At 33.3% G+C, this 12,069-nt stretch overlaps 1 protein-coding gene across 1 annotated transcript; it reads right to left on the bottom strand.

Moving 5' to 3' along the window:
- Nucleotides 1-6,168: 6,168 nt before the first annotated feature.
- LOC104898608 (hypothetical protein) lies at nucleotides 6,169-9,965 on the bottom strand. The gene is made up of 6 exons (XM_048633725.1): nucleotides 9,485-9,965; nucleotides 9,282-9,363; nucleotides 8,599-8,665; nucleotides 6,841-7,020; nucleotides 6,566-6,626; nucleotides 6,169-6,473 (listed from the first exon to the last, which is right to left on the bottom strand). The coding sequence occupies exons 1-6, from the start codon at nucleotides 9,735-9,737 to the stop codon at nucleotides 6,313-6,315; spliced, it is 804 nt and encodes a 267-aa protein (XP_048489682.1). The 5' UTR covers nucleotides 9,738-9,965; the 3' UTR covers nucleotides 6,169-6,312.
- Nucleotides 9,966-12,069: the final 2,104 nt, after the last annotated feature.

Below are 12,069 nucleotides of genomic sequence, written 5' to 3'. Positions count from 1 at the left end.
ACAGCTGTTGTATTCCACTTTTTGATGTCTCTAAAGCCTAAACCTCCTTGTTTCTTCGGCTTGCACACATGACTTCAGTTTACATATCCTACTTTTATATCATTTGAGTTCCCATTCCACAAAAAACTCCTGCAAATATTATTTATCTGGTTCAAAATGGAATTTGGGAGACTAAAAACTTGCCCCCAGTAGCTATGAATGCTCATAAGAACACTATTCACTAATTAAGCTCTTCCTGCAAAAGATAGATTCCTTGTGCTCCAGGTCTTGATCTTTGCCACCATTTTATCCACCAGCTTATCACACTCATTAGCACTGATCTTCTTGTATGAGATAGGAACTCCCAAATATCTAAAAGGGATCCCCTCTGATCTAAACCCAGAAAACTGCATGATTCTTCTCTTGTCCTCTTCTGGCATCCCAGTACACATAATTGTAAACTTGGAATTATTTGCTTGCAAGCCAGAGGTCACTGAAAACAGCTTAAGCCCTTGTAACAAGATGTAAGAAGACTTAATAACATCCCCTTTACAGAAAAGAATTAAATCATCTGCAAAACACAGATGATTTAAATTCAGATTTGCACACCCAATAAAGTGTTTAAACTCCCCCAACTCACCAATGTATCTCATGATTCTAGATAAGTAATCCATACAGATTACAAAGAGGAGGGGTGACATTGGATCTCCCTGCCTAAGACCCTTTTTGGCAGGGAAAAAACCTTCAGAGCCCCCATTTAACATCAAGGTAAATCTGGGAGTTTTAATGCATTCTAGAACACATTTTATGAAATGTTGTGGGAATTGTAGAGCAATAAGTAACTCCTCCACAAAGCTCCATTCAATGGAGTCATAATCCTTTTGTAAGTCAACTTTCATTAAGACCCCTGGAACTTGCTGCCTTCCAGGTCTAAACCTTTTAATCAAGTCTTGACACAGCATAATGTTGGAGATGATACTTCTGCCATGAATGAAAGCACCCTGATTTGGTGCAATTAACTCAGGAAGCACACTGCCAAGTCTACTACAAATGAGCTTTGTAATAGTCTTGTAAATAACTGAGCAACAGGCTATTGGCCTATAATCACCAACATTTGAAGGACATTTCACTTTAGGAATTAAAGTGATAGCTGTGACATTTACCTCTGAAAGAAGTCTTCCAGTAAGAAAGAAGTCTTGAATTGCATCTGTTACATCACCACCAATAATATCCCAGGCCTTCTTGAAAAAAAGGCTGGTATATCCATCTATACCTGGAGATTTTTCATCTGGTATAGAAAACATAGCCTTCTTAATATCCTCAGTAGTAAAATTAAGACAAAGCATCTGCTGTTGCTGATCAGTCAAGATTTTTCCCCTTCTGATTATGGCATCTTCAACCCCTTTGGTGTCCCCTCTACTGCCTAACAATCCTTGATAGAAGTGAAGGAAAGCATTTGTGACCTCTTCAGGACTAGAGACCCAATCACCATGTTCATTCTTGATGGTATTAACCCTATTTTGCACTCTTCTCATCTTAATGCTCTGATGAAACACCCTGGTATTCTCATCACCTTCTTCAAACCATCTAACTTTTGCCTTCTGACTCATAAAAGATACATAATTTTTATGTGCAACCTGATAGTCATGCCTACATTTCATTTCATTTGCAATAAGGGCTACATTTGTAGGATCTGAATGCAGATCTTGCTGAGCACTCAGCAGTGAGTTGTAACATTTAGCATTGACTACAGAAACATCACCAAATTCATCATGATTCAACTGTTTCAAATCATTCTTTAACCATTTCAGTTTCCTCACCACCTTGAACAATTTTGTACCATTAACCTGTCTATTCCACCCTCTTCTAACAATCTCCATAAACTGAGCTGATCTACTCCACATGTTAAAAAACCTGAAAGGTTTTCTACTTTGTATGTTATTGAAAGATTTTAGAATCTAACCCTCTTCTAACATTTCATCCATTCGCGCCCAACTTTTCTACCCTAAATTTCTTGGCCCACGTACAAAACCCCAATTAACCCTAAATTCGTTGCTTCACCGCCCCCTTCTCCAATCTTTCAAACCCCCTTCTTCCTTCCTCAAAACTCTCATCTTCTTTCTCTCTCCTCCCTTTACAAAAAAACCCTTTAAAATTCATCTCTTCTTCTCAAACGAAATTTCTCACTTCTGCAAAAAATTCGACGAAACAAAAGTTGATAAAGCTACGATTCATTCGAAGAAACGAACAAACGAAGATTCTTTACTGGTAACTTTTGTTATTCGAAGAAACGAACAAACGAACAAAGAATAAACACGAATCGTGCTGAAATATTCTTTACTGGTAACTTTTTTTCTCAATTTCTTCTTGTTTTTGTTGATTTTTTCTTAATTTTTTGAGTTGACTTCTGATTTTTTTTCTCACTTTTGAATTTTCGCTTTTTTTGTTTACCTAATTGAAAATTCTGAGCTATGAATGTTTAATATTGAATGTTCAGTTTTTTTGTTTTCATTTTTTAGATCTGATTTCTTTTTATTTAATTTTTTTCATTTTCAGATATGGATTCATTCTCTCTCCCTCCCTCCCTCTTTCTTCATCTCCCTCTTAGATCAAAGGCAAAGGGCGACTAACTAACGACTGAACCAAATGACGGTCGCGATCTCACTCTCGCCGGTGTAACTGAAACTAAGGCAAAGGGTCACTAGAAAGTTGAAGATGACGATCAAGATTTTCTCACTTAATTCTTACCCAGATTGTATTGTTCTTTAGATTTTAGTTTTTTTTTTGTATTATAATTCTTTTGTACTTCGATTCATTTCAATTACTAAATCTGTTGATTGTTGATCTGAATGCAATGGTTTTAAACTCTATAATAATTAAGTTCATTACTTCCTATAATAATCTGTTGATTCTTTTGTACTTCCTATTATTGATCTGAATGCAATGCTAATGAACAAATGAAAACATCATTTCTCTGAATTAACAACAACGAAAGAAAAGCTAAGTTGACTCTTCTATCCAGGCTAGAATTTGCATCGCACATAGACCAGGGTGCGACGCAAATCATGCATCTGCGTCGCCCCCTGTGCTATGTGCGACGCAAATTGCCCTTGAAGCTTTGTAGGGCTGGGGAGAAAATTTGCGTCGCACCGTATACAACGTGCGACAAAAATGGCTAAAAGATTTGCGTCGTGTTCGCATATGACGCAGATAAATTTTAGGTCATCTGCGTCGAGACCTGTGCCGTCGGACCCAAGTCCGGCGCAAATTGGGGTCATAGGTCCGACGCAAATCGACCTTTCTCTACTATTGAAGGCGGTGGTAAAAGAAATTTGATTCATTTATGACTAGCCATGGTTATAAACGGACTTCTGCAGATCCTTGTGTGTATATCAAAAGTTTCCCAGAGGTAATTTCATCATCCTTCTTTTATATTTAGATGATACGCTGATAGTTGGACAAGAGGCAGATATGATTCAAAGTTTGAAGAAAGACTTGTCCAAGTTATTTGACATGAAAGATCTGGGTCCTGCTAAGAAAATCTTAGGCATGGAGATTGCTCGTGATAAGAAGGCTGGGAAGTTATGGTTATCACAAGAAAAATATATTGAATTGGTGCTTGAAAGGTTCAATATGAAGAATGTCAAGCCTGTTAGTACACCATTAGTAGTTTATTTTAAGTTGAGTAAGAGAGCTTGCCCTACAACAGAGAAGGAGAAAACAAGTATGTCTACTATTCTTTATTCTTCTGTTGTTGGTTTATGCTATAGTTTGTACTAAGCCAAATATTGCACATTATGTTGGTTTGGTGAGTAGATACTTATCCAATCCGGGTAAGGTCACTGGGATGCAGTGAAGTTGATCTTCAAATACTTGTGTGGCATTTTCAAACTTTGTTTGTGTTATGGAGGTGGCAAACTTGTTCTTGAGGGGTATACAGATGCAAACCTGGTTGGTGATATTGATAACAGAAAGTTTACCTCAGGTTATGTGTTCAAATTTACAAGGGTTGCCATTTCCTGGCAATCCAAATCGCAAAAGTGTGTGGCTTTGTCGACTACTAAGGTAGAGTATATAGAGATGGCAATGGGTAGGATCTGGACAGGGTCCTCTAGGATCCAGATCCGTTTTTTAGGGAAGGATCCATATCCTACCCGGATCCACTGGGTAATAAAAATGAGGATCCAGATCCAGATTCAGATCCGTGTGGATCCTATGGATCCGGGTCCAAAACGGATCCTTGCCTATTGTCTTCAAACTAAGCTAATTTTCACAATAATTAAAGAATTTAAATAATAAAGTCATCTAATATCAACCAAAAAATACATTTAAATTTTGAAAAATAACCATTGCAACTACTTCAACTATTCAATTACCAAACTGTAGATTAGTTATCAACCCAATTTTCGAACTTAATTATCCTGTAAATTCACACATAAATCACACAATAATTAGAATAATAATCCGAAATTCAAGCGAAAATCTGTTTTACATGTTATAACTAATATTATAATATTATCAAAATATAATATTATAAAAATGGGTAAAACGGATCTGGATCTGGGTAATAATTTAGGACCCGGTCCAGATTCATTTTTTTCAAGGAAGATCCAGATCCTATCCGGATCCATAGGGTCCAAAATTTGAGGATCCAGATCCGTCAAAAATGGATCTGGATCCACGAATCCGGGTAGGGTCCATTACCCACTGCCATCTCTAAGAGTATATAGTAGTCTTTGAGGCAAGTAAGGAAATGCTTTGGTTGAAAAGATTCTTTCAAGAATTGGGTTTGAAGCAAAGTGAGTATGTAGTATTCTGTGATAGTCAATATGCTATGGATTTAAGTAAGAACTCTATGTATCACGCTCACATCAAGCATATTGATGTTCGATATCATTGGTTGCACAATGTAATTGAAGAAAAGAAAATGAGGTTGAAGAAAGTTCGTGTTGATAAGAATGATGCAGACATGTTAAAAAAGGTGGTTCCGGGAAGCAAGCTTGAAGTTTGTGGTAAGCTTGCAGGAATGAGCTTCAAGTGATTGTTGAAGCATGCTCGTCTTCCCCGTGTTGGGCTAGAGGGGGAGATTGTTGTGTGTCCAGCCCAAGTATTGGTAAAATGTTTCATTGTTTTGGTCCTAAAGAATGGTCCATTTGTGAAGCATTTTACTTGTTGTTATGAGTCTAACTTTTGGGCTTAGTTGGTAAGCTTTTGGTGGGTTAATTCATGCTGGGAAATAATAGATAGAAAGGGTAAGAAACAATTGAAGAAAAACACGCACACTAGTGAGGATTTAAGAGAAGGAGAAACAATTTTCGTTTCTTTAAGGACATTCTTTGGAAAATTGTCCGTTGCCAAAAATTCCACCGTTGGATCATCCTGAAAATTTGAAAGCTTGTTCCTAACACATAGGAATTCATTTTGGACGGTTGGATAACATATTTGAACTTATTTGATTTTATTTGAACTTATTTTTTTTATAGAAATAAAAAATAAGGTGCACAAAATAGACTAGAAGAATGGAAAAAGAAGGGAGAAGATAGATGGGAGCAACGAAATATGAATGTCAAATAGGAAGAAAAATAATAAGATATTTCTTCCTTTCAAAAAGAAACAAATGTTTTGAATGTAAGGGGTAAGTTAACTAATTTTACATATAATTACAATTCAATTGATGTTAATTAATTTTACATTTAAAGTTGCATTTTATATAACATCGGTATTTCATAATGCTTTATATTTTGAAACATTTTTTTTTTGCTAAAATGCCGTAGAATTACTTTTAAAAAAATATATAATTTTGTTATTTTATTTTAGATAATTGAAGATATAATAAGACAAACTTATATTTTGAAAAGTGTGAAAGATAACTTCTATTTAATAAAATTTGATGAATAAAAGGGATGGGAAGGGGATGGACATAAGTCATCATAATTCATAAACATGTAATTGGACTTCCATTTAACTACCTAATGGATAATAAAAGTTTTTATGACTTAGAAATGGCTTCACCTTTTATATAACTGAAATTTCCTATCCTCTCATATGCAACAAATCATCATTTGCAATAATTTCCAGTCTAACAGCTAAGAATCAATGAAATTTCCTAGCCTCTCATATGCAACAAATCATCATTTGCAATAATTTTCAATTTAACAGCAACAAATTGAGATTGTACTTAACAGTTCATACGCAAAATACTCTTGATAAGTCCTTTCGCTCTAAGCGGGAAAAGCAAGGATAATCCTCTTAGATAGGGATCAATACTAATTCAACATTAAACATAGAAGCTTATTTTATAGAAGTAGTCTTAGTAGATCAAGTATTTTCTTCTTAATCATCTTTCTTGAGACGACGAATTTTGGAGTAAAAATCCCAGTGAGGATGAAGTGGTCCTATAGCAGGTTGTCCAAATGGGTGTTCTTTCACATAGGATGGAACATCTTCAGCATTCACTAAACCTTTCAAATATTCTCCAAGTTCTTCTTTTGGATCTGTTTATGCAATTTAATAGAAAAAACTTTTAACAGAAATCCAACAAAATCAAATTTAACAAAACTCATCATAGCTGTGTTTTATTACATACCTAGAGCATTGTCATTGACATCGTTTGGATCATACGAATCAGGATATATTCCAGTGTGTGGCTGGCTGATTTCCATCGCGAAAACAGAAGAAATAAAAGGATTATACTCACTACTAGTAGATCACTATGTACTATGTAAATGATTGTGTGTTTCGGAAATGAAAACGTTTTAGACACAAGAAAATCTCTGTTTCCAAAAAAGTGTTACAAAAACAAGTATTTCTTTGTTGCATTTAAAATAAAACGGAGGAAGTATATATAATTAGAAACTTTACCGGATTAAGAAGGCCTTTGTAAGGCTCATCATCTATGAGCAAAGTGTTTGAATCAGAAAAACACGCTCCACGGCTAGAGTTGGCAAGGCTAGAACAAAGTTTACTCAACTCCTTGAAGAACAAAGGCTTCTTTTTGTTCTCCAAAGACTTCAATCCAGAGTTGTTGCATTGATCTTGGTCCTATTGAACATTTCATTAAATTATATAACTTCATACCAAAAGAATACTGCTATTACAAACTTGGTCATAGTATTGTCAGATGAGAATTTACTACTATAAAGCTTTTTATGCATTTCTGAGAGAAGAATTTACTGACACTGTTAGTTTTTTTTAATCTTAACATGAATTTTGGGCAATTATTAGATAAAGTAACATTATAGAATTCAGGCACTTAAACATATATTACTCCCTTCGTCCCATAATATCGTGTTTGTTTCTTTTTTACACGGTCTCCAATATAGTGTTTGTTTCTTTTTACACGGTCTTCAAGACGTAATTTTGACATTTAATATCTTCAATTCCATATTAATAAAAAAAGGTAAAAAATTGATATTATGAAACTACAACGAATCTAACAAGATCCCACATAAATATGTTTTTATATACTTCCTCCGTTTCAAAATAGATGGGACATTGTGATTAAAACGGACTCCTAGGCAAAATTTCATAAGTATGTTTAGGTAGTATAATTAATTCTAGTGGTCCCATGTGAAAAGGAGGGAGAAACCTCTCCCCCAAACCTGCCCACCGGAAACCACCCTCCCTACCTTCCCACCGGAAAACCACCCTCCCCCAAACTCGCCCACCGGCCATCCACCACAACACCTCCACCACCGGTCACCACCACCACTACCGAAAAACTCAAAAAACAACCACCACACTCAAAAACAACCACCACCACCCGAAAAACTCAAAAACAACCACCACACTACCGAAAAATTCCCAAATCAAAATCCACAAAAAACCCTAAAAATTCCATCAAAATTTCTGATCAAAACCCAGAAAAAATACATCATCTTTCTGAAATTCCACTCAATTTTCTCTCTCATCCTAATAAATCTAAATGGTGAGTGAGCAGAGAGCAGTGTGCGAAGAAAACAATGCTCTGGTTGAATACATGCGAAAATGGTGGACAGAAATGGCGGAAAATACATGCTCTGGTTGTGTTCGGTTGCATCTGGTGGCGTGGTGGTGCCGAGGTGGTATTAGGTCGCATTAGGTGGGGTGGTGGTATCGAGGTGGTAGTGGTGGCGTTGGGTCGCATCTGGTGTCGAGTTGGTGGTAGTGTCGGGTTAGTAGTGACGGTGGTGGTCTCAGAGAGGAGAGAGAAGGGTGGTGGCTAAGAGAGAGGGGTGGGTTGAGTTGAGGAGAGAGAGATGGGTGGTGGCTATGAGAAAGGGGTGGGTTGAGTTGAGGAGAGAGAGATGGGTGGTGGCTATGAGAAAGGGGTGGGTGGGTCATAAAAAATGGTGGGAATCGTTAGTTTTAGGTTAGGATTAATCAGATTATTAGAAGTAGATTAATGTACATAACACAAGTTAGTAAGGGTAAAATGGTAAAATTGTAAGGCAAAAGTTACTAAATAAGGAAAAAAAAAACAATGTATCATCTATTTTGAAACACCCATAAATAGACAATGTCCCATCTATTTTGAAACGGATGAAGTATACAAATGAAAATATTCGGTCAAAAATTTCAAAGTTTAATCCACCAAAAATGAAGTAGGCACTATATTATGGAACATGGAGTAGTACTCACCCAGATAAATAAGAACCTGATACTAAATCCTTTGAAAGCACAATCCATGACAGCATCAACGTTATGCCTGATATAATATAAAGTATAAACACACAGATCAGAAGCATAAAACTAATGAAATATATTATACATGCATTTATGATGGATCATTTGTAGTATAGCAACTTTCTTGTCAGACTGTCTAACTTAAGCATGTACTCATCAGACCAGATATTAGTTACATAAAAAAACTAAAAGTTAAGCAACATTACAAGAAGTGTTATGTATTCTTTTAATACCTGATAACCCTTTTATGTGGATGCTATCTAGTTTAGTTGGTAAAGTTTTTTGGAACGATACCTAAGACTTGGGACCGAATCTTATCTACAAAGCCACCTTTTGCTTATTAAGGTAATAGACATGTCTATTGTCTCATACAAAAATGTTTGCGTTTTAACCACCACTATATAAACAAGACATGCTATATGCAGCCCTTAGATTGCATATAAGACATAAATACATTGCTTAAAATAGAATTTAGTTGTAAATTTATGACAAAAATTTACATTAATCTATCAATCTATGTAATAAATGATCAGTTAGTGGCTTAATGCTTGTTTTTTCCATTTTTAGCTTTTTTATATGCAGTCCTTGGCTGCATTTAGCTTTTTCCTATAAACAAAACCCAAATTAGTAAAACTTACTCTTGTGCAGAAGACCATATACCAACTTCAAATCTATCCAAACAAAACTTCATAAATTCATCAAGGAAAGGCCTCTTATAAACTGCAAGAACAAGAAAACACAAAAACATAAGATGAAGATACTTATACTACAAACTAAGTAATAAGTACATACTTAAATGAGATTATTCATTGTAAAATTCCATCTAAAGAAAAATATTAACCAAATCTGTTGCCATTATAAACTCCATCAGGACAGCGATTTGCAGGAATACTAGACTTGTCGAGTTTATGAGCACGGTGAAGAAGCAGACCATTGAGGCTAAAAACAAGCAGTTTGTTCTTTTTAGGACCCAAAGTAAGCTTCTCAATTGCAAGCTTAAGCACCTCATCATCATCAGTAGCACTGTAAGACTCGTAATCACTGTCATCATTGTAACCATAATTGTCATAATCATCAGAAGAGTCAGATGCCATAATTTTGATTAGTAAAGCTTATGTGAAAGATTATGGTTTATTTTCTACAGTAATTAGTTTGCTGATCATGTTTTATATATAGGATGGATGGATAAGTATTAGATGAGTAGTTATTGTACAATTGTTTTGGAAAATAAATCAATTAGTATTGGAATTGGGAGAGATTATGGAATTTAAATGGTGCGACTTTGTAGCTACTCCTAGTTAAATTGGTTTAGAAATCTTTGATTACATATTGACTGACTACTGTATGCATGACATGCGGGCTTTATAGCTTCTAGGGAACATGCAGCACCAATCACATTTATATCTATATCACTATATGCAAAAAGAATTTATTCGATAATGAAGCTTTACATATTGGCTATGTTCAGTTCACCTTATTTTTGCTTATTTCAGATCTAATCAGATCACATCAGAAAAAATAAGCTCAGATCAGATCAGATCAGACCAGATCAGTTCAGATCATGCTTATATTTAAAAACTCATTATTATTATTAAATATCTTTCATTACATATTAGTAAAAATTATAATAATTGATTCAGATCATGCTTATATTTAAAAACTCATTATTATTTTTGTTAAATATCTTTCATTACATATTAGTAAAAATTATAATAATTGAATATTAATAAAGTACTTATTGAGACGAATCAAACAAGACCCCACATGACTATATTTTTTCTTATAATTGAGAAAAATCTAAAAGATTCTATCTAATTGTGAATAGTGTCAAGATTCTAAGTGAGAAAGATATAAAAAAAAAATACAAAGGGAGTATTATTATTTACTAGTACATTTGTTCAAAAGGATTATTATTGTTGTTGTTGTTTTACTTATTAATTATTAATATTGGTAATTATTATTAATCTGTTGTTACCATTATAAATGTCATTGTTATCATTATATTAAGTTATTTTGTTGTTATTAAATAATAGAAAATTAAAAGCCACGTGTTAAGAACATAAGATTGACGCAAAAATAAGAAATATATAAAATATGAATATTCAAATTCATGACAACGAAACTACTAAGTTCGGATTACATTTCAAAATAAGCTAAGTGTGAGATACAAATTATAAATTTAGATTCGGTATACCTCTTCCTACCGAATTCCAAATCTCTCTAGTTATTTGAAGTTGCACGATATTTATTTCTTTTTTGCTCAAGTCATAGTTGTTTGTATATCTTATTTTATTTTATATGGAAAAAAGAGTTGAGTTTGCCGACTTCTCAAGTGTGAAACATTTTTTTAAAGGGAAAGTGTGAAACATTGTATAAGTGCTCTTATAAATTAATGACTTGAGTTATATAATTATTTTTAGTAATAATAATTATTATTATGATTATAATTATTATTGTTGTTCTTATAATAATAATAATAATTATTATTATTATTATTAATAAAAGTTATAATAGAAATAAAATGATAATAATAAAGAAGATCTTATAATGTATTGCATAATAATAATTTACAAAGTAATAATATAATAGTAATAATGTATTTTATAAAAGATAAGATCTTGTAAATCAGATCAGTTCAGATCAGATCAGATCAGAAAAAATAAGTTCAGATCAGATCAGATCAGAAAAAATAAGTTCAGATCAGATCAGATAAGTTCAGATCAGAAAATTTCAGGTGAACTAAACATAGCCTTACATATTGTACCTCAATCAATTAAAGGAAATTTGTAAATGTCATTAGTGTGAAGATTAAAGGTATTGAATATGTTATGCTCACCTTACTTTTAGGCTATGTTCAGTTCACCTTATTTTTGCTTATTTCAGATCTAATCAGATCAGAAAAAATAAGTTCAGATCAGATCAGATCATGCTTATATTTAAAAACTCATTATTACTATTAAATATCTTTCATTACATATTAGTAAAAATTATACTAATTGAATATTAATAAAATACTCATTGAGACGAATCAAACATGATCCCACATGACTATATTTTTTTCTTATATATTGAGAAAAATCTAAAAGATTCTCTCTAATTGTGAATAGTGTCAAGATTCTAAGTGAGAAAGATATAAAAAAAAATACAAAGGGAGTATTATTATTTACTAGTAACTTTGTTCAAAAGGATTATTATTGTTGTTGTTGTTTTACTTATTAATTATTAATATTGGTAATTATTATTAATCTGTTGTTACCATTATAAATGTCATTGTTATCATTATATTAAGTTATTTTGTTGTTATTAAATAATAGAAAATTAAAAGCCACGTGTTAATGACATAAGATTGACGCAAAATAATGAATATATATATATATGATAGCACAAATCTGACAACGAAACTACTAAGTTCGGATTACATTTCAA

This window comes from Beta vulgaris, chromosome 7 (assembly GCF_026745355.1).
Source record: "Beta vulgaris subsp. vulgaris cultivar EL10 chromosome 7, EL10.2, whole genome shotgun sequence".
Lineage (NCBI taxonomy): Eukaryota > Viridiplantae > Streptophyta > Magnoliopsida > Caryophyllales > Amaranthaceae > Beta > Beta vulgaris.
Note: the sequence above shows the minus strand (reverse complement) of the source record. Positions and strands in the feature narration are given on the sequence as shown.

Coding starts and splice junctions, on each gene's coding strand:
- LOC104898608 (XM_048633725.1), bottom strand. CDS start 9,737: ATGGCATCTGACTCTTCTGATGATTATGACAATTATGGTTACAATGAT. Junction 7,021..8,598: donor TCAGGTTCTTATTTATCTGG/GTGAGTACTACT, acceptor AATGTTCAATAG/GACCAAGATCAATGCAACAA. Junction 6,474..6,565: donor TGTCAATGACAATGCTCTAG/GTATGTAATAAA, acceptor TTGCATAAACAG/ATCCAAAAGAAGAACTTGGA.